Source organism: Diaporthe amygdali, assembly GCF_026229845.1.
Source record: "Diaporthe amygdali strain CAA958 chromosome Unknown NODE_35_length_488319_cov_65_809586, whole genome shotgun sequence".
In the NCBI taxonomy this organism is placed as follows: domain Eukaryota; kingdom Fungi; phylum Ascomycota; class Sordariomycetes; order Diaporthales; family Diaporthaceae; genus Diaporthe; species Diaporthe amygdali.
Genome location: NW_026517055.1, coordinates 281,560 through 302,951, shown reverse-complemented (window position 1 = coordinate 302,951; position 21,392 = coordinate 281,560). Strand labels below are relative to the sequence as shown.

The window sequence follows — 21,392 nt, the reverse complement described above, 5'->3', positions numbered from 1 at the left end:
CGCTGCTGTGCCGCAAATTTCATGAACAAGTGTGGAGTACAGAGGCGAAACTTGCAAGGCGTGTCGCGTTCCGATCCAGTCCAACGCGGCAGCCCCCACGCGAGTTATTCATTTTCTCAGGTGCTGCAAAAAGAAACAGAGTAGAGGCCAAGAAGCTGGTGTCGAAAATGCCAAAAGGCATGTCTACTACGATAAAGACCATATGCAGAAGCCTAGCTACGCATGTCCGCCACATGTGTACCAAGTGAGACTAGGTGCACGTATCGCCAACGCGCACATATATACGCAGAGTGGATACATCATTCAAGAATAGACCGTCCGCCAACGTTCATCCGTGTCGCGGTCAATTGACTCCTCCCTTAATCGCATCGTCTAGCAGTTTTGCCGCCGCAAGCACTTCCTCATCCTTGAATCGTTTCCCAGCCAGCTGCACGGCTATTGGGACTCCATGAAACAATTCTGGATCATCTACATGGCGTTGTTAACATCATGGCCATGTCATTAGACAGTGAGGGCACTTACAGGATTTCCACTCTTCCCCATCAACATCGCTCCTCGGCTGATAAGTCTCGTCTCTGACGTCCACGTTCTTGTCACACCTGAGTCCACTTGGCAAAACCACAGAAGGCAGGTCCAAGATGTTCCAGACAGATGTGTAGTGCCAATATTTCGCACCACCTTGCAGCACTCCTGCGCCAACATATGCCGGGCCTAGGATAAAGTCCACACCGCGCTCTTTCATCATGGCATGGTGCTCTCGCCGGTAGTCTTCCCGCTCGCGGTTCAGCGCCCAGTTGTCATGGACACTGAGGGGCACCTTGCCAGAGTTTCTCGCGAAGTCGAAGGCGTGCAGCGTCAGAGGCAGGGCGGGCTCACCTGATTTGGCAAACTCGTCCATGTAGCGCTTGCCGCCGTCTGGGAAGTAGAGAGGAGCGACAATATCCCATCCTCGCTGATGGTCGTACGGCTCCCAGTCCACAACACTCACTCCAGTTGCCTTGAGCTTGTCAACTGCAGTCTTCAAAGCTCGCAGCACAGGCGGGTGAGGCTTGACGATCCCGTCATCCCACATCACGCCCACAGTGAAGTCTCCCAATTTCACATCCGATCTCCAAGGGACAGGTGTCAAAGAAGTGTCGACGTCCCAGGGTTTCTGGTCCAGCACCGTCTTCATCCAGACCTGCAGCCCCTCCACACTCCGAGCCAACGGTCCAGCCACACCGCGTATGCTCTCCTGGCCTCCGGTCAGACCAGCTTGGCCCTTTGTAGTAACCCTCAACGCCGTCGGCCTTAACCCGTAGCAGTTGCCAAACGCAGCGGGGATCCTGATGCTCCCGCCGATATCCGTTCCGATGCCGAGTACAGAGCACCCACTGCCGACACTCACGCCCTCACCGCCAGACGAGCCGCCCGGCGAGAGACGCAGGTTGTGCGGGTTCAGCGTGCGGCCTGTGATGTTGTTCTCGCAGTCGAGGTGCATGAGCGACTGCGGCTGGTTCGTACGGATGTGGAACACTGCGCCGGACTGCTTGAGAAGTTGCACGAGGTACGCGTCCTCTGCAGGCACGGGATGTTTGATGAATGAGACAAAGCCTGCGTTGGTGATCCGGTTTGCGAGCGAGATGTGCTCTTTTACTGAGGTTGGAATGCCGTGCAGGGGCCTGGCGAGTTCGCCTGTGGATTCCAAGTGGGCATCGAGCTCGTCTGCTCGCTTGAGGGCGTCGTCTGTTAGGAACTCGGTCACGAAGTTGGTCTTTGGAAGACATTGTCAGCACTTTCATCCGACTCATTGCCTGGTGTTCTCTTACCAACTGGTTCATTATAACAGCTTTCTTTATGAATGCTGTGACGACTTGTCTCACTGTCCATTTGCGAGCTCTGTATGCTTCCAACAGCCGGTAGACATCAGAGTCTGTCATCTCAATTTCATCCGCCGTGAGTTTTCCAGAATCTGCCGGCACACCCAACACTGTAAGCTGATCTTTTGATGGTAGGCTCTCCGGTTCCAACAGCCATTGCTTTGGTATTGACTTGTCACGAACTTCAATGCTGATCTTTGCTGTGCCACCCCACCACTTCATTCTGTCCAATGGTTTGTTGATGGAATCGTCCTTGACGAGAGATCACTTTAAAATATAATATTATCTTTGCTTGCAGTGTAATATCCGTTCGTTGATCAAATGGAAAGCACGATGGACAATCTGAAACACAGCCTGAAGTTTTACTTGGTTGTGGTAAGTCTGTGCTTTCTTGGAAGTCAAATGTGAATAGAGTTGGTTTCTGCGATGCTTTATGGGTTTTCTTAGATATGGGCACACGGGCATCTGCCAACCGGCTGCCTCAAAAGAATGTCTCCACTGATAACATGCCTCTTGCAGGCGAAGTGATGTCCCCCCCCCCCCAAGGGTTGTTTCAACTGTGCCACGCACACCACACAAATTCAAAGACGACCTCAGCCTCTTTACGATTTCATAATTATCATGTCTAACTTTGAAATGACTTGTTAAGCATAGTATTGACATATGTAGTTGTTGTTCTATACAGAAAACAAGAAAAATGGTACATACAAGGTCTTCAAGTTTAAAGCTATTTGTTGGGCGACACAATGGGCCCCTTTGAAAAGGCCTCTATCGGCTCATCGGCTTATCGGCTTATCGGCTTATCGTTATCTAATCTATAGACTTGTACCAAATACAGTTAATATGGACTACATTGACTACACCCGAAGGGCGTGCCCACATCTGAAATGCTGCATCAGACAACTAAGTTTTATCGTCACAAATCGCAACATAGTAGAATATCACCACCATGAAAGCGGCACAAGGCTGTTGGACATGTAAGAGTACGTAACCCCATACTATCCTCAGGACTAAGCTGAAATACTTACTTAGTTACCAAAAAGAACGGAAGATTGGGTGTGATAGGAGCATCCCCTATTGCAATAATTGCAGCCGAACAGAGAGACAATGTGGGGGTTACGGGATACGCTTGAATTGGCCTGACCAGCTCAGTAACTGGCGCAAAGATTTCGTCGCATGCAGTGTAGCAGGTCTTGCCAGCGTCGAAAGGTACCCTCAAAGCCGGGAGCGCAGATACTTGAACTTTACCAATAGGGATTTTCGCCTTGCCGAGAAGCGCCTTGCCGAGACACACCTCACCTGGCATCCTTTCATGGAAAGAATCTCTGCAAGACCAAGCCTTGCTCTCTCGCCCCACTCACCCGTAGTTGGCGAAGATGCCATGCTCTTGGCTTATTGTTCGTGTTAATCTTCTTACTCACTTCGAGTTCTGACCTCTGACTAAAGCAACAATTGCAGACGAGCAGATCATAGCACCAATGTGTTCAACAACTCGGGCGCTAAACGGCTTTCGACATCACATTCTGTCCATAGCATTGTCCCGCCGAGATCGGGCCACAAGAGCTTTGTGCCGCTCCATGCTGGCTATTGCCGCACATCACCGTCAGAGACCACGTGCTGCGCTGACTCACAAAACGGGCGCCATGAAGGCTCTGTACGAATCTCTCGCAGCGCCATCAGACGATGATTCAGTTCTAGGCGCCGAGGCACAACTAGCTACTAGCATGATGCTGTGCATGTATGATGTGAGTTCTAGACTCATGATACACTGCGTAAACATGGTTGACTTTGTTTTTTTAGGTCTTCGATGAACAAGAAGCTCAATTTCATTTGCACCTGAACGGCGCTAAGAAGATCTTGAGCAAAATGAGTCCGCTCCAACGGGAGCACCCGGTGTCCCAATTTCTCATGGAATGGTTGCTGTATTATGATGTTCTGAGCGACTTCGCTCATCCTTGTCGAAGTATTCAGGATGAGTTGAGACTACCTTTCTACTCAAATCCGGTGCCAAATTTGGTCCGCGAGACACATGCACACGCCAGAACTTCCCCCACTGACATATACAAAAGATAGTTGGCCTTCTCGGCTGCTCTATAGAGGTCTTCGAAAGTATCTCTTCCATCAACCAAATGCGCACAATGATACTTGACCTAGATGCCGAACATCATGTCCCGGATAAGACTTTCGAGCAAAGAGCGGCTGTAGAACAGAAATTACAGATTGCATGGCAGCAGCTGAGCCCCGATGAAGTCGCCACCTCCACGGACGCACAAATGAAAGCTGCATTGGCGACCGCAGAACTGTATCGTTTAGCGAGTCTACTGTATCTACAGCGTGTTGTACCTGACATCGGCGACGAGGTGCGAAGGGCGGCCTACTTACGCCAGGCATTTGCAGCTTTGAATGATGTCCCAGTAGCCACAGGACCATGGCCTGTTTTTATAGTCGCATGCGAAGCACGTACGGACGAGGGGCGCATTTATATCCTCGAAATTCTCGATCAAATGGACAAGGTTCGAAATGTTGGGAATGTCCGCGTCATGCGCACTATATTGGAGACAATTTGGAAGCAGCAGGATCTGCGGGAACATTCCGGCATGACTGAGATGAAGCAATGGTGGCTTTGTGCCGACAGCAGCGTTGCGGTTCCTTGGTTTGTCTAACGCGACAACGATGAAATGACTCACTTGGCTAGCCCAGAATGGCTGATCGCGTTCACCTGTCGTTACCATGGGCCGTGTGGGGCCTGGTAACCACCGGCCGCGGATATACTCATACCGTGGGACGGGGACACAGTAGGCGGATCCAACATCCGCCAACATCCACCAACCGGTCAAGACGGCCTCGGAGATCTTAGACGCAGACCTCTGCCACAGAAAAGTATAAATAGAGCTCAAGAACATCAATAACCATCACACCCTCTCAGTTCCTCGATAGTTCCAGTCTGCGCATCTGAGCCGATATTTGCTGTCACTTCCCTGCAGTTTGAAATTGTGAATCCTCTGGGCCTACATCATGTCCTCTCTCTCGCCCATCAATGCTCCGGGACACATCCTGCAGCTCCTGTCTGAGTTGCACGCGAAATCCCTGGAACAGGAGGCCGGCATCTCGAAAACCGGTAAGGTCTTCTCTTCCGATGTCCTGGGCGACCTCGAGGACCAGCACTCGCGTGTCAACTCCGCGGTCGAGTTCGACAAGCTCATGCTGGACAAGTTCATCGCGCTGGACGAGGACAAGTGCCAGTTTACGTATCAGCTCATCAACGCCATGGGTGCCACCAACGTCGTTGAGGCAGGCACGAGCTTCGGAGTCAGCACCATCTACCTTGCTCTCGCTGTTGGCAAAACCAAGGCTGCCACGGGCAAGTCCGGAACGGTCATTGCGACCGAAAAGGAGACGCAAAAGGCAGATGTTGCGCGCGGGTACTGGGCGCAGTGCGGTCCGGCAATCGAGCAAGAGATTGATCTGAGGGTGGGAAATCTGCTTGAGACTCTGAAGGAAAGGTTGCCACAAGTTGATCTCCTTCTCCTCGACAGTGAGTTTTCCATATTATTTCATGATGGGGGATAAAATATATGTAATGATTCATGATTTAGTCTGGTCAGCCCTCGCTCTTCCGACACTTAAGGTAGTTCTTCCTCGGCTGCGGAATGGCGCAGTCGTCCTGACAGACAACACTCTATCCGGTGCTGAAGGGTACAAAGATCTGCTGGAATTCCTGAGAGAGCCGCAGAACGGGTTTCAGAATATGACTCTTCCATTTACGAACGGGTTTGAGATGAGCGTTTATATGCCAGGGCCGATATAAATACGTGTCGGATTGACTGAGTCTGCAACGAGACGTATCTATCCCCTCTTCGCTACATCTCAAAAATATACACAATTTGAGTTCAAATTTCCTTCTTAAATTATTGGAAACCATGAAGATGACCCGGTGAGTGCAAATAGAACTTTGACGGACGAGTAGATATGTGAGAGGACGTCTGGTCACCCGTCGTGTGTGATTGCGCCTCCATCAACCTCAAGTGCAACATACATGTAGCTAGGCTATGTAAGTAGGGGCACTGGTTCAATCCAAAATTCGAATGGTAGATTCAGCGTGGGTCATGGTGCTGGGTTGGCCACCTCCGAGTAGCCGTCCTGTTGTCATTCGTCTTTCTCTCAGCTCACTTAGCAATGAGAGCGCTGGGTCTGTGCCATTCGCTTCTCCGAACCTGCCCGTCTCCTTGTCAAATTTAAAAGCAAGTGGTCCCATTCTTAGTCACGAATTGACCCGACGTATACTTTTATGACTCACATGCGGCTTTTCGTCGACCATGAGAGCTATGACTGTGAGGAGATTCCCGAGATTCCCGAGATGCATAAAGTAACTTAGATTCCAGGCCAACCCCACTTGGCATTGAGAAGAGGAAAGAATTTGCGATCACGGACCCTGACACTTTAAGATCTTATCCTGCCTCCACGTCGTCTTATATCCTCAGTTGCTTGCACTAGTACATAGATACATAGACATTGAACCTCCTAACGTGTTGAATGTGCTCCAAGCCTCAATCCCGCACCGACAGGGACGAGCCCTTCACCATGTCACCGATCCCTCCGCTACTGGTCCCGTCAGTTTTAGATGCCATCAGAAACACGCCCGTTACACAACTCCCGCGGGTCGTGCCCGAACGCCGCGGAGATCCTACACCTAGTACTACAGTCGTCGAAGCTACTGCGGGAGGACTCCTTTCCAGACGGCTATGCTGTCAACACCGAGGAGTCCATGGGTAAAGGCAGAGTGAGAGTTGACTTGTAGACATAAAACGCCCCAGGATGGCTTCGCCCTTCACGCCGTATTCATCTCTCTATCCATCTATTAGCCGTGATTCTCGGTTGTTGTTGGTATTATTCCTTCTTCTTCTCCTTCTGTTGCTATTACTGCTGATGCAAATTCATCGTGGCTATCGATTTGAGAGGAGACAGCAAACCGTCAGTCAATTATTTGCAGGCTTGGATCTCGGCTTAGCCTCGTTTGCACATTGGGACAAGGAAGGGAGGTGACGCAGGGAAGACAAGAGGCAATATTCCGGAGGAGCAAAGACCACTCCCACCACCGGCTCAGTGAACCACCGCTGCAGGAAAGACGATCAATATTCAAGAAGCAGGTTGGACATGGGAGGACAAAGTTTCAGACGACGAGCCAGAACCCCGTCGAGAATGACGAGACATGAAAGTACTATGATGATCCATGTATTGACTAGAGATTACGATCAAAGGACGGCGCTCCCAACTGTTCGCGCCATCTACGACCCTTGAACATGAGGATAACCACGCCTGAGTACAACGACAGGCCAATGATAGCCATGACAGCCCAAGCGGTGCCAAAGGTGGTCTTCTCCGCGAAAGGGATCATATAAAAGCCCAGAGTGAAAGAGAAAACCTGACGGCCAAAATTGAGCAAGGTGGAGATCTCTGCTGATTGGGGCTTGTAGCACTGCAGAAGATGTCGATTAGCATTCTCCAAGACTTGAGGCCGCAGTGAGTGAGGCTTACATCCGTGATGTAGGCATAGATGTTGGTTGTGACGATCTGCAGGCCGACTGCTCCAATTGCGATACCCATGACAGGGCCCATATAATGCGTTTTAAATTGGAAGCAAAGACCCTCGATGATGACGCCAATAGGGATAAGTATGGCTCCAGGAATCGTCGCGTACAGGCGACTCTCCGGGTTTATATCACCATTATGTGACTTGGCGTGCAAATAAACTACTCGATCGGATACAGGACCCGCTGCGATCTCTCCGATGAGCGTACCGATAAAAGTAGATAGGCCGATCGCAAGCCCTATGCCGACAGTATCCTATCCAGTACGTACGTGTCAGTGATCTTGCTTGTCACATTGCCCTCCGTTCCGCGAGAAGGATTAAAAAGCCATACAAAGTGGTAGATGCCGCCGAAGGCTGCTGCGCCGGTCACAGCAAACAGCACACTGCCCAGTCCGAAATGAATGGCGTAGTATAACGCTGGGAAAAGCACGCTCGGATACCGTAACATCAGAAAGACATGGGTAAAATCCCATAGCTTCAGCTTTCTTTTGACTGTGCCACGATGTGCTCTGAAAGTAAAAAGGTCCACCAATTTGATAGTCTCCTGTAAGGACTCGCCAGTGAGATTGTTGCGATGGTACAGTGTCTCCGGAAGAGCGACAAGAAGCAATATCCAGGCGGACCCCAGAATAATCGCCGGAATCCAGAAACACCATCTCCAGCCGAGATATTTCGCGATGGGCCCGCCGATCATACCAGCGACATGCGCTCCATTGGTGATAAAAACTGTATATATTCCCATAAACCTGCCGCGCTCGTGCATGAAGAACATGTCGGCCACGCAGGCTGCTCCAATGCCCATCCCGGCCGAAGTGCCGACCCCGACAAAGAATCTAGCCACGAGGACACCGGACCATGTCTCGGCAGCTGCCGATGCGGCATGACTGGCTACCCCGAGGGCGGTGACGACAAGGAAGACGGGTCGGCGGCCGTAGACGTTGGCTATCGGTGCGAGGAACAGCGGCGCAATGCCCGCGCCGAGAATGGCGACGTTGGTGACGTAGGACGCGGTCGTGACGGAAATGTGGAATGACTTTGACACAGGGACAAAGGCGCTGTTGATGACGGCCTGGGTGAATGGTCCGAGGAAAGCGAGATAGGAGACTTGGAAGAGCACCCAGAGCTTCAGCCGAAAAGGCCAGTTGAGAGGGTCCTTGGCATCGTCTGGATAAAATTCGGTCAGGATGCAGCCCAGGCTCTAAAGATTAAGATGCACAGTCCACGTACTGGAAGGTTGTGGCCTCAATGGAAGGCCATGGGTGTCAAGCTTCAGAGAGCCAGTCTCTTTAAAGGTGTCGTGGTCATGGCCTTCGAGGTGGGAGACATGGCGCTTGGCCGGGGCTTCTATCTCTGGGTCTCGTTTGTTCATATCTGAAAACAGATGGCATGAAAACGACAAGAGGGAAAGAAAGGGATAGTATTGCGGGCGAGGACTGTGTTTGTATACAGATCATCACAATCCGATAGAGTGATCGAACCGATGCCACCTGCCGATGTACCTCACCTCTGAGATGAATACAATGCGGAGTAGACTAGTCGTAGACTAGATCTTGAACGATCGAAATAGCCTATAATGATCGGCATTATACCGTTGCATGGCATGGCCTGCACAGAACATACGCCACGTTCGACTCTCGAGCCTCGGGAGCTTTTAACTGGTGGGAGCCGAGTTCCGGTGTGGCGGTAGAGAAAATGGGATGGGGAAGGGAGGGAGAGAAAGTGGTTGAGTCGCAATCGTTACCAATTTGTCACATTTCTTCTCCATCTCGGTGGATGGATCATCCGCAAGCGAGATACCCAAGGCAATTGAAGGTCGATTCCCCATGTGGCACCGCTAATGAGAACTACGTATTATATGTAGCTTGCAGAGCCTGGCAACTCGGTCACGTCAGCTCTACATTCTGACATCTTCCCCCCTGTTTGTCAACTACCTTTTGTATCGCTCTCGCAATTGGCATGCCCTAGATTAGCACGATGGCACCCCTTCCTATCACCTTCGCGTCAGGCCTGTATGACCGCATGGTCCCGCTTGCTACAGGCGAGGTACGTCCGACTGGCATCGATCTGAACTTCCTGGAGCTGGATCACCCCCGAGATGTCTTTGACCGTATGGTTTCGACACAAGACTTTGACTGCTCCGAATTATCAACATCAGAGTATATCACTATGTACGCCGCAGGCAAACGAGACTTCATCGCCATCCCGGTCTTTCCCTCGCGCGCGTTCCGCCATAGCTTCATTGCAGTCAACGGTGATCGGATCAAGTCGCCAAAGGACCTCAATGGTAAGCGCATCGGCGTTCAGCACTACACCATGACTGCTGCAGTATGGCAGAGGGGGCTGCTACAGCATGATTACGGTGTAGACCTCAGTTCTATAGAATGGGTGGAAGGTAAAATGGAAGGGCCGGGATCGCACGGCAAGCCTTCTAGTCTTCCTGCCCTGAAGCCAGTTAAGATCACCCAGAACACGAATCCTGAAAAGTCGCTCAGTGATCTTCTCCGCGACGGTGAAATAGACGCCACCATAGGAGCGGATCCGCCAGAGTGTTTGAGCACGGCGTCTCACATCAGGCGGCTGTTTCCGGATTTCAAGCAGGTAGAGAAGGACTACTTCAAGCGGACGGGGATATTCCCAATAATGCATCTGGTTGCTATCCGACGGGACTTGTACGAGAAGAACAGGTGGATCGCAACGAATCTGTTCGAGGCACTAGACGACAGCAAGAATCTTGCGAGGAAGAGGATGATGACGACGAGTGCTCTCAGATATATGCTCCCATGGCTGCCGGAGGCAATCGATGATATCAGGGAGACTTTTGGTGAAGACTGCTGGCCGTATGGACTGGACGCGAACAGGAAGACACTCGAGGCGTTAGTCGCTTACTTGGAGGAACAATCGATGATTGACAAGAAGATACCCATCGAAGAGTTGTTCGCGCCTGTAAGGCCTGCTAACTTCAGAATCAGGTAGATCAAATACTTGAGCTGAAAAATTCGATCCATCGCCCAGTGTGTGCTTAACGTGCCGTGGAGCGTTATTGTTTGGCAAGGACTTCTGTGGCGACGAGATGGGGAGCCTAACTGAAGGGAGAACAGCGGGGTATAAGCTGTAGCATTACATCTATACATATATACTACTACCGTTTTTATCAGAATGCGTCTTCAAATTTTGACTTTTCGAACGATTAACGGGCATAGGCCATAGTGTGGCGTTTCATACCGCTATTACAAAATGTCGAGTTAAGATACAATCTATGTAACGAAGCATGTGCAAACTATACCGTTTTCATTCTATAGTAAGAAATGCACTTCACGCAACTTTAAACATCATTGTCGAGTGGCTGTGTCTTCGCAGTATCTTGCTGATACAAATAGAAGTTGGGGCTGGTTTTAAATTTCCTTTCGCCAGTGGACGTTAATTAATCTGTTTCGTCTAGATCTTACTAATGATCTTAACGTAGATCTTGACTACAACCGGCTGCGGGCTCTGAGGTGCCAGTTCCCGGAGGGTCAGTGTTTGTTAGCACTGATATTAAACTTGTGTACAAACGTCTCTCACATGCCGTTATGTTTAAAACATCTCCAGAATTGAGAAGGCGACAAAAGGGAAAGAGCAAAAGATACTCGTCTATCCCAAGTATTGAATTTTGCAAATAGTAAATATAGACTCAGACCAGCAACAGCTGACGCTAATTATGTATCATCGAAGGAGTGTGTGATCTTCAACTTTCTTTGTGTACAGCGCCACTCCCACGAACACCACACGGAAAGCAGATGAGCGGAACGCCTCAGGGAACACAGGCGATAGCCATCCAAAACAAAGGATCCAAAAGAGGCTGCCGGCAGACTGATTACATCGAGATCTACATGCATTCGGCATAAGCCATGTGGAACATTTCATATTCATCAGCTTATGAAAGAGAAACTTATTAGAATTTCAAGAGGCGCCGAGACCATCTCAGAAAAGACGCTGCATCATAGGTCTCTCCACTTCGAGAAGAATACCATCACTTGGCCTGAGTAGTTACCAGAAGGTATTTCACAAGACTGTTATTATATTGGGATGCGATTTAATAGTCTAGTGTACCATATGTCAATTGATGCCGGATGCGGTATCAACGACCTCTTGGGGCGGTATACATGTACCGGAATTCGTTCTGGCCGGATAGAATTTATAGAAGAAGACAAAGGATGCTATCGACCCTCATTTCCACCACAGACAGACGCGAATTTCAAAATTTCCGTGGCCTTGTCTGGCTTTGCTTCGATCCTTCCCGTGTATCATAACCCTTCGACTTGAATCAAATTGGTGGTGCTGTAGCAGAGAGCTAACACAGCAGCCGGTCCGCCTCCAGCGGCGTTCTTGTTTTTGATGCTTAAGCTCCCCCTCTCAGATTTCTAAAGTGACTGTCGGCGTTGCTTTCAACCAGGTGGAAAGTTAGTGCGTGCACAAACCACAATGTCTGCAGCGTCACCTTCTCCTTCAGCACTCACTGTGCAAGGGTTTGAGCATAATGAGGTCCTGGGATGGGAACGAATGACTCTGAAGACGTCCCAATGGGTGCTTGCAGGTGTATCTTTCGGTGCTATCGCTGTAGGCATTGTCTACGTCTTTTTCGTCATACTTCATTGGATCATCAACGCTAGACGCCAGAAGAAATCGTCGACTACGGTCTCGATCAGCGAGCTCACCTCCTCAAATGATATCGCCAGGGTCGCAGAAATCTCCAAAATCGGCAAACAAGTGAAGAGAAAAACATTTTCGCCCGAAACTAGCTTTGGTGTATTTCTTGGAGACTTCGATGAAGACCGTGTCACGGACCAACAGGTCACCAAGATCACGTCGTGTTGGGATGTTCTTGTTGTCAACGCCAAAGCGTCGCGTGTTGAACGAGCGGCCAGCGTTTTCCAAAGCACCTTTCGTCTCGCCAGATTTGACGTGGGAGAGGTAATCGGAGTAAGTCGTATGAAGCGCGATGGGAAGAACCAACTAGAAATTCAACGCGAGGTCAACCAAGCAAACACAAAGGCTGTTTTCCTCGATATTCTGAACACCCTTGAAGCTTTGGGAGAAGCCAACAGGTTTACCGGCGTCGTCATTGCTCAATGGGAAGACTACCTCTCAGCAGGCGGTATCAATGCGTTGATAGCGATATTTAACGACCTCCCTTTCTACATCGAGACCAACCCCCCATACTTCCTTCAAGACTCTCATGCATCGCTCCAGCTTCAAGATGCTGCTGGTATCATCATCAGAAACGGGTCGATGATGCCCGAAGCAGTTCGAAGGGACTTCTTTAAGCTTATCAACGTCAACGCTTCTCTTCGAATGGCTTCTAAACAGACTATGGTTCGCCGCGATTTCCTCTTAGCTGTATACAACCCGTTTCAAGGCGATGTGGTTGCTAGCAACGCTGAGCTGATTCGCTGCGAAAGATGGTGCTCATTCTATGGTATCAAATATTGGAACGGATCCGACAAAGCCTTACACAATGCAGATTTGTTTGATGGAAAGCACAAGGTACCTCTCGCAGCCTTAGATTACCTGAAGACGAAAGAAATTATGGATGCTCAACGCTTGTGGGCAAATGTTGAAGAAATTGATATCACTACCTCCGACCACGCGGATCGATTTATTGTCCAAGAGGCACACTTGTCGAATATTAATCTACCAATGGAGGATTCAAAATCGGTGATGCTAGAACTCATGACAGCGGAAATAAAACGTACGAGTATCACGGAGCATGCATTAACAGTGCCAACTTGGCAGGTTCAGCCTTATCAAAACAGCCGCCTCGGCAGCTTTGCAGATATTTCCCCCTTGGGAGAGAGCTTAGATGGACTCGGAACGTTTATGCTCAGCGAATTTCCTACCCACGAGCAAAAGGAAATCATCGCCTCAGCGCAGTCGAAATTAGCTGGACTTAAGAGCCTCGACCGGGCTTCCGATGATGAAAGAGCAGATCTGGCTCATAAGTTCGCACAACTCTCACAAGCCATGAAAAAGGGCCAAAAATGGGCATCCATCGAGAGGATCGCTCTTGAGACAATTATTCGCGGGCTCTCTGTCGATCCTTCAAGCTCGTCTTTCCAGACGCCTAGCGTTGAGATCTTCCGCACCCTCGACACAGGATTAGTCGTTCCCGCGCCGGACTTTAGCACGAACCAGGAGACTCCTTGTCGATTCAGCGGGGTGTTCAGCCGTAATGAGAGTGGGAGAACCATGATATTTGTTTCCAGGATAAGCCACAATTTCGAACTTTTGGTGCTGCATACGGCCATGGCCGCGTTCGGGATTCCCCGATCTACCTGTTTTGCCGTCGAAGCTCTTTTGTCGCAGTTACTCGGCCATAAACTTCGCGTTCCTAGCATCAGCAAGCGTCTCGAAGAGGAAATAGCCCAGCTTAGTCCCAACGAGGGTCTTCGCGTCCTCCAGCATCTGACACGCTGCCCTCAGATTGCTGCGTCTCCTTTTTCGGATGGTGTTCTTCAGCTTTTGAGGAGACTACTCCTTGTCGCACCGTCGTCACAACGCCTCAAAGAAATATTGTCTCATGTCTATTTGAAGGGGGATATATCAGCATCTGAATTGGTACAGTGCCGCATTGAATGGTACGCTGAGTTTGGTGCAGAATTACTCCCTGAGCCAGTTGCTGCCATAGCACTGTTCGATGAAGTCTCCGTCAAGGTATACAACGCTTTGCGAGCTCAGCACAGCCACATCATGAAAGACCTCCTTCAACCACTGGGAGTAATCGGCACCCGTAAGCTGACAATGGCTGAGGACATTTACATCACTTCGCTATTCTGCGCCCTGCGCAAGTGGACCTTGGACGAAGTAATACTTGAAGCAACAGATCGGCTTCCTTTATTCGCCAATCATTCAGACCAGGCAGCTGTTTACTCCGAAATGTGGGTTCTCGGTTCGGATATAGAATCATTTTTCCATTGCTCACCCCAGCAATTCGGCAAAGTAGTGTTCGACAAGTATCGTGCACAGCTTCAACGCGACGAACCGCCTTTGGAATCCCACAACGGCTTCGACCTCTTCTCAGCATATCAAGCTTCCAAGGTGGATGTGGATGAGGAAGCCATGAGGAAGATCGACGGCTCATCAGACAGTGCACACACAAGCTTCCGTGCCATGGCTTATTTTGGTGTCTTTGCGATTCCAGCACTAATAGATGTCCTCCTGCTCACATTCCATGGAAAAGGCCTTTACATTTCATCGGACATGGGGGACTGGCAGAGTAGAATGGCGACCCTCGCTCTCCTTAGCGCTCTGATATTCTGCGGCGCCATCACCAATTTTATCGGTGTAGGCGGCTCTTTCTACCTTTATGCCAACACTTATGCCACCATGATCAATTTTGTGCTCAAACGCCTTATTTCTGGTCTTTACCTCGTCGCATTGGGCACTTTGATCAGCTTTATAGTTATATCAGCAACTCTTGGCCCCCTGAGAGGTCTTATATTCGGCTTCTACTTTTTATTCTTGTCCACCTACTTTGTCTGCATGGGAGCTCTCTGTGTTTTGCACTGGTCTGGACATCCACTCCCTTCCGGCAGAACACGAGTCGGCTATTGTCTCTTGATCCTCGCTCTCAACCCAATCTTGACATCTTGCATTAAGGGATATGACTTGGCAATCTGCATGAGCGTTTTGGCCGTTTTTACCATCATTTTGTTGGAGAGAACATTCGATCTCCTAGCCGTCTGGACCATGTGGCTTCGAATCTGTCCGACCCCAGATGATGTCGCGATCATGGAATGGTATGCTAAGAAACACGGCGATGGCGACAGACACTCTACATTCGAAGGAGTTCCGGTCCCAACTGCCATGGAAATTACCAGAACACAGCTTACTAACGAGACGGATATCGAAATAAAACGGCATTTCTGGGAGAAATCCACGACAGACACCTTTGTGGCAGAGCTTGCTCGTGCAAGACATCTCTCAGTCGCTATCCTCACGTGGTACTCGACATATACAAAGGCCTTCATGCCCTTACCGTATACCTCGACATGGAATCTTCAACTCAAGGTGGGCCTCAATTCGCTTCGAAGCTTCGATAAGGGCCTCCACCCGCATAACACGTTTATACTATGGCGCCACGCAAAGATTGAGGTTGCCTTTGGTCTCATATATTTCATCCTTGCACTACTCGACCGTTGGGTCGAACTCTTTTGTGGCGGACAGATCATCGGTCTGCTTCTCCTCAAGGAGAGCACGACTAGGGTTGCTATCGCCCTTGCCCTTACTGTATACCTGATCGCTGCCGTCGTCATGGACATCAAGGTCTACCAGCTTTATGTTCTTGTTCAACTCAACACCTCGGGAAGCCTGACAGACACGAAGATGCTCAAAGAAGCCGATATTTCAGACAGAAAGAGCAGGCGCAAACTATATGCGTCTTACTTCCTCTCTATTATCATGCTGACAATGATTGGGTTTGGTATCTGCGGTCTCCTAGTGTGGACTTTTGTACCCGACGACGAGGGTATCGAAATATTTGCTGCCTACGCAGCTGGTTATGCCGGTCTTCTTTGGTATCAATACAACAGAGTGTTTGCAATGAACTCAGCCCTCAAGCCCGCGATATTAGCCATTATTATTGGATTTGGAGCCGGCATCCCACTTCGACTCATTTATCCACACTTCAGATTCGTGGATGTTATCGCGTTAAACGCCGCCACGTGGTCTGCTGCTTTGCTGAGTTTTCCAAAAACCAAAATTCTACCCATGACATTTTCGGGTGGAGCCGCCTCTATCGACGTCAAAAACAACGAGAAAAACGAGGTGCTTTCTGCCGACGAAAGAAAGCAACAACTCATTAAGGAGCTATCGACAATCCCAGCCTCGCGGCAATCGAAAACAAACGTCATCTACAGCGATGCCGACGAGAAAACCAAAAGAGCCTGGGAAACGCTTCGATATATATCGGAGGACAAGACGTCTGCTCCCAATCTCGACTTTGGCCTGCCGCAGTGGCGCAACGTCCTGGATATCGCTTCAAAGAAGTGGCTGAACAGGTCGCTGACCGTCGTGATGGTAGACGAAGACCTCATTTCTTCAACCCGGGTTGATTCTTTCCATTCCAACGATCCAGACACTGGTGTCGTCGTGATGCCCACTAATGTAGTTGAATATGAAGGCGGTGCTCAGCTTCACTCCCCGTCGGAATACGACCTTGCTGCTGTACTTGCAGCAGAAACATCCAAGCTATGGTTTGGATACTCTCGGGAGAGCGCTGATGCACTAACTTCTGCTTTGTTTCCGTGGATCAAGAATGTGGATTATTCATCTACGCAGGCCTCGAGTCTGCACCACGCCGCTCTTGGCCTCGATGTAGACACTTGTTGGACAAGCCTCCCAGAACCGGTGCGCAAGTTTATTTACGCTCGTTGTGAGTCCAATGTGGAATCTCAGGTCAGCCTCTACAATGACCCTGCCACTCTCCAATGGCTCAAGGACCACTGCGCAGCAAGCGAGCTCGAGCCGCTGGCCTTTGTTGCGCGCAGCAACATCCACCCAGCCACCGCGCACGCCAGATTGGCCGCATCCTCCTCATTGCAGGGCTGGCTGTCCGCAACTGCTACAGCCACCCCATCGATCCGGTCGAAGTCTATTGATAGCACACATATACCAACAAAGACTGAGACGACGTATCGATCGGACTTTGCGCAGCCAAAGCATCGCTTGTCTCCCTGGGCCTGGGTCGAATCTGTGGTGGATAGAGTCATTGGAGGGACCCTCAACTCAATCGGCAAATTCATTTTCGTCATCTCCTCGGCTGATCCTGAATTCCACCGCGAAATTCACTATGAACTCCGCAAAAACCCCCTTCGCGTTCCCATCGTCTGGGTTTTATCTCAGTTCTATATCGTGGCTAAGATATTGCACTCCTCCACGATGGATAGGTTCATTCGCATGAAACGTCCCCATCTCCAGCCATTCATCGATGCTAGTCGTCATGGATACATCACAAGGGTATTTGGTGACAGAGTTTCCGTGGAGCACCCCTTAGAGCCACTTACCGGTTTTGTTCGCGTACGCCATTCGAATGCGGATGTTGAGCAGGGGAGCTCGACACCGGATTTTCATGACTCTGAGGTGGCTTGCCTGCGAATCTATAAGGGCCATCACCCTAAAATACCAAAGACAGACCAAAACTTGACAGGTATCGCGTTTTACGGACCTCGTCAGCGCTTAATGCGAAAACAGACATATGAGAATGGAAATCTGAAGGCTGAGCACAGCTTCGAGTACAGAGCCGAAACATCTATAATGCCCATCGTCAAGCGGCTAGAGTGGTCAGAGAAACACGCTAATAGTACCGCTAGCCTCTATGATAGACACGGTCGAGTTGCTACCGGTGAGCAGACTATAGGCGGCGTGGTCTACAACTTCACCTACTACTATGCTCGTAGATCGGACGACGTTGTCAAGATCCAGTTTGAGTGCCAATATGAGGATGCACGTGACACTCCTGTCCAAATCGAGGCTTTTTATGGCAGTAAGCCCAGACGGAGATCAGACGACATCACAAAGTGGCTTCCGGCAAAGCATCTCATGCGACTTGTCGTTAAGACCAGAGTCGGTCAGACGGAAGAGACCCACTGGTCATACCATCACAACGCTCATCCTACCCTTACTACTACTGTGGATGGACAGGTGGTGCCCACGCCGACTTACGCATTAGAAGATCGATTTAAGCTAGCAAAGCCACCATCAAGAACGAGTTACCTTGAAGAGGACCTTGTGTGGGGATTCAGGCATGCTTTGCATGGCAAACGCGGTCGTCTGTCTGCACTTCTCCTTAGTATCCTCGGCCTGGACTCACGCCGAACAAAACTCACGACATGGAAGAACCGAGAGGCGCTGTGGAAGAAGTGGAAGGCCAGCTTCGACATTGATGCGGCGGCTGCTGTACACCTTGACGAGCAGTGTCTTCGGTCTGAACCCCTCCTCACGCCATATTGGAGAGCACGCGACCGAGGTGATATCAAATCGGCTGTCAAGTATTTGAAGCGGCACGTCGACGCCGTCGAGGGCGCTATAGACCTCGCGCCCGAAGTAGGAGGCTGGACTTTCTTGGCGATCAAGATGTCGAATTTATTTAGCATGGGACCTGCCGGTGACATGGTCGTCAACACCCGGTCAACGGAAGCGCTCACCGTAGGCCGCGATAATAATGGGCCCAGTCTTCACGTTCTTGCGACTGATACTGGTACGTGGCCCACTGAAGGGGGTGGTGTCAGCTGTTGTCGCAGAGACATGGTGGACAATCTGAACAGAGTCAAATGGCACATCATTGCAGAAGTGGCCAACGACCTGGGCATGCCGCGGTTCCAGACGACGAAGAACGTCCAGTCCGTCAAGCTGCTTGCGCAGTGGGGTCTCGACTTCTTCACTGCCCACCACGGCGTCCTGGAGAATTATCTCGATGGTCAAGTCGAGGAACGAATTCAACTTGTCTCTGAAGAAGAGATTCGAAGGAACTTCGTGCCAATATTGAAGGTCATGGTCCGGGGTGCTCGTACCAAGAGGTTCTCGAAGGCGGACATACACGAGGTCACTCAAATGCTCCTGGACCTCAACTCATTTTTCGAGCATCGCGACTGGAGACAAGTGTGGACTTCCGACATTGTTCGACAGGCGTGGCGCAAGTTCTGGCTTTCTGACGACCTTGGTGGAAATATCAGGTCGGCCTCAGACACTCTGATAATAGAGCAGCCCACTATGAGGGAGCTCGATGCAACACTGGACCTCTACATGCGATACATGTACATCTTTTCTCTCAAGATCCCCGACTCGGTCCCGACTGTATTTCAGGCTACACACCACTCGGTAGGGGCGCTTTACGGCATCCTGTACAAAATCAAGCGCGGTTGCACTTTTCAGGTTTGGGACCATTGTGTCATCTGGAGAGAGTCATTGGGTTACCTCAGCGCTTCGCTGTGCAGCCACAAGCCTTTTGTGCAAAATTCACTAATTGCAATGATGCGAGTCGCAGCTACACTCAATTTATACCACGCAGACGTCGTATTGCCTTGCACCAACTACTTCAATCCTGGATGGGAAGTCGAGCTTGGAACGGAAGAAGGTACACTCGGGGCACGTGAGCTCTACCGTCGAAAGATAGACCCCATTGTCAACGGAATCTGTAACATGGATAATTTTGAGCCTTTCAAGGAACTTGTCAACAAGAAGCCAACCGTCACTATGTTGAGCCACGTCCAATACGTAAAAGACATCAAAACCGCTCTTCTTGCTGCGGACGTTATTATCAACGAATGGAAGTTCGACGACTACCATCTCGAGATATACGGCGGTCTCGATCGTGCCCCATCGTATACGGTCGAGTGCCAGGAGCTCCTCGCCTCCAAGGGCCTCCACGGCAGAGTTCTCTTCCAAGGTTACGGTAGTCCCAAGGCGGTGCTCGAAAAGACGTGGCTGTTCATGAACTCGAGTATATCAGAAGGCCTTCCTTTAGCTATCGGCGAGGCTGCGCTGACAGGGGCTCCCATCGTATGTACGGATGTGGGTGCTACGAAACTCGTCCTACAAGACCCAGATGACGCCGAAAAACTGTACGGCGAGGTCATTTTGCCCAACAGACCGCGAGACCTGGCCCGTGCACAGATTGAAATGCTTGCTGTCTGCGGGAAATGGTCCTCTTTTGCGACCGACAATGGCGGCGAGTTTGTTCACGGTCTTCCCGACCGTCCTACCAGTGAGCAGGTGGCGCAAGTCCAGCAAAGGATGTACGATCAGTATAAGTCTCGACGCGCTCTCGGTCTCAATATGCGGAACACCGTTCTACGCAAGTTTGATGGTGATAGATACCTCCGTGAGCACGAGCAGATGCTGTGGGTAGGCCAACTAGTTCACTATACTAGGCAGCGACTATACAAGGCCCAAGGTGAGCGACAAGTCCAGACCAACATGAGAAACCTCGAGCACAATTTACGGCGGGTTGGTCGTCCAGCTATGACTCGCGGATTCTCCGCGCTCAGCTCGAGTGGTCAAAGTCGGAGTACTGGCAGTAGTAGTCGTGTGACCTTGGAGAGTCCAGTGGTGATGGAGGTTTGATTCCTGCGGCGAGACACATAAATTTCCCTTGCTCGGACTCTTAATTTGTATTACTAGCGGAGTTTTGGTTTCCCACAAAACCGTGTTAATTGGGTGATTATTTAAAGGAGTAGCAATATTTTATAATAGTATGGTTTTGAAAAGTTCCGAAATGAAGGATTTACATCTGTTCACTTTCATATATGCGCATCGAATTATGTCAATTTCGTGGCTTCTACTCACTAACCACTTTTTAAAAACAATAATTGAGTACGCAAAGAAGCCTTTGAGTGTAGCTTAATCGTTGTGGTAATGATCATAAGCAAACGACTGGACTCAGTCTCAGAAACTCTCCAAACCTTTTGAATGCACTACATTTGGTTTCACATTCCACAGGCTTTAGGAAACACCGTTTCATCGACAGGTTTGGTCTGGGTCTCAAGCCCTATGGGCATATACTTCAAATCATTTGATAATGGCGAATTGTTGTGACACAAGCATTGCACCAACCTATACAGTCTTTTTGGCAGGTTCTTCGTACCCATAATTACAATGGTACACTTGTGTGATTGAATAAATCCGTCTGAGTATTCTTCCCATGGTCAGGACAGAGCAAGCGGGTCTTATGCTCAAGTGTGGTCAGCCATGTCAATATGAAGCAAAATTAAGCTTGATTACCTGTCTTCCTCAATATTCGTGGTGGAAGAGTTGGATGGGCCCGTCATACGATAAGCATTGCATTTGCTATTCGTCGTTTCGTTGTACAAGTTGCGGAGAGTGACACAGTCGGAATCGGAAACATGGAGGGACTGGTTTGTGTTGCGAGGAGTTTAGCAATCCTTAGAGCCGAGTTACTGCTTACCAAA

General features: G+C 50.0%; 6 protein-coding genes across 6 annotated transcripts; 4 read left to right on the top strand and 2 right to left on the bottom strand.

Moving 5' to 3' along the window:
- Nucleotides 1–343: 343 nt before the first annotated feature.
- On the bottom strand, nucleotides 344–2,081 carry J7T55_011284 (uncharacterized protein; the record flags this gene model as incomplete). The annotated part of the gene is made up of 3 exons (XM_053133172.1): nucleotides 344–468; nucleotides 523–1,753; nucleotides 1,809–2,081. 3 exons carry the CDS (start codon nucleotides 2,079–2,081, stop codon nucleotides 344–346), a joined length of 1,629 nt encoding a protein of 542 aa, XP_052988956.1.
- A 727-nt stretch (nucleotides 2,082–2,808) lies between these two features.
- Nucleotides 2,809–4,522, top strand: J7T55_011283 (uncharacterized protein; the record flags this gene model as incomplete). The annotated part of the gene is made up of 5 exons (XM_053133170.1): nucleotides 2,809–2,842; nucleotides 3,026–3,256; nucleotides 3,318–3,604; nucleotides 3,660–3,875; nucleotides 3,929–4,522. The coding sequence occupies 5 exons, from the start codon at nucleotides 2,809–2,811 to the stop codon at nucleotides 4,520–4,522; spliced, it is 1,362 nt and encodes a 453-aa protein (XP_052988955.1).
- A 352-nt stretch (nucleotides 4,523–4,874) lies between these two features.
- J7T55_011282 (uncharacterized protein) lies at nucleotides 4,875–5,667 on the top strand (the record flags this gene model as incomplete). The annotated part of the gene is made up of 2 exons (XM_053133169.1): nucleotides 4,875–5,394; nucleotides 5,531–5,667. 2 exons carry the CDS (start codon nucleotides 4,875–4,877, stop codon nucleotides 5,665–5,667), a joined length of 657 nt encoding a protein of 218 aa, XP_052988954.1.
- Nucleotides 5,668–7,098: 1,431 nt separating this feature from the next.
- Nucleotides 7,099–8,818, bottom strand: J7T55_011281 (uncharacterized protein; the record flags this gene model as incomplete). The annotated part of the gene is made up of 4 exons (XM_053133168.1): nucleotides 7,099–7,335; nucleotides 7,395–7,703; nucleotides 7,781–8,613; nucleotides 8,677–8,818. The coding sequence occupies 4 exons, from the start codon at nucleotides 8,816–8,818 to the stop codon at nucleotides 7,099–7,101; spliced, it is 1,521 nt and encodes a 506-aa protein (XP_052988953.1).
- A 605-nt stretch (nucleotides 8,819–9,423) lies between these two features.
- J7T55_011280 (uncharacterized protein) lies at nucleotides 9,424–10,422 on the top strand (the record flags this gene model as incomplete). The annotated part of the gene is made up of 1 exon (XM_053133167.1): nucleotides 9,424–10,422. The coding sequence occupies one exon, from the start codon at nucleotides 9,424–9,426 to the stop codon at nucleotides 10,420–10,422; it is 999 nt and encodes a 332-aa protein (XP_052988952.1).
- Nucleotides 10,423–11,910: 1,488 nt separating this feature from the next.
- On the top strand, nucleotides 11,911–20,504 carry J7T55_011279 (uncharacterized protein; the record flags this gene model as incomplete). The annotated part of the gene is made up of 2 exons (XM_053133166.1): nucleotides 11,911–20,328; nucleotides 20,472–20,504. 2 exons carry the CDS (start codon nucleotides 11,911–11,913, stop codon nucleotides 20,502–20,504), a joined length of 8,451 nt encoding a protein of 2,816 aa, XP_052988951.1.
- Nucleotides 20,505–21,392: the final 888 nt, after the last annotated feature.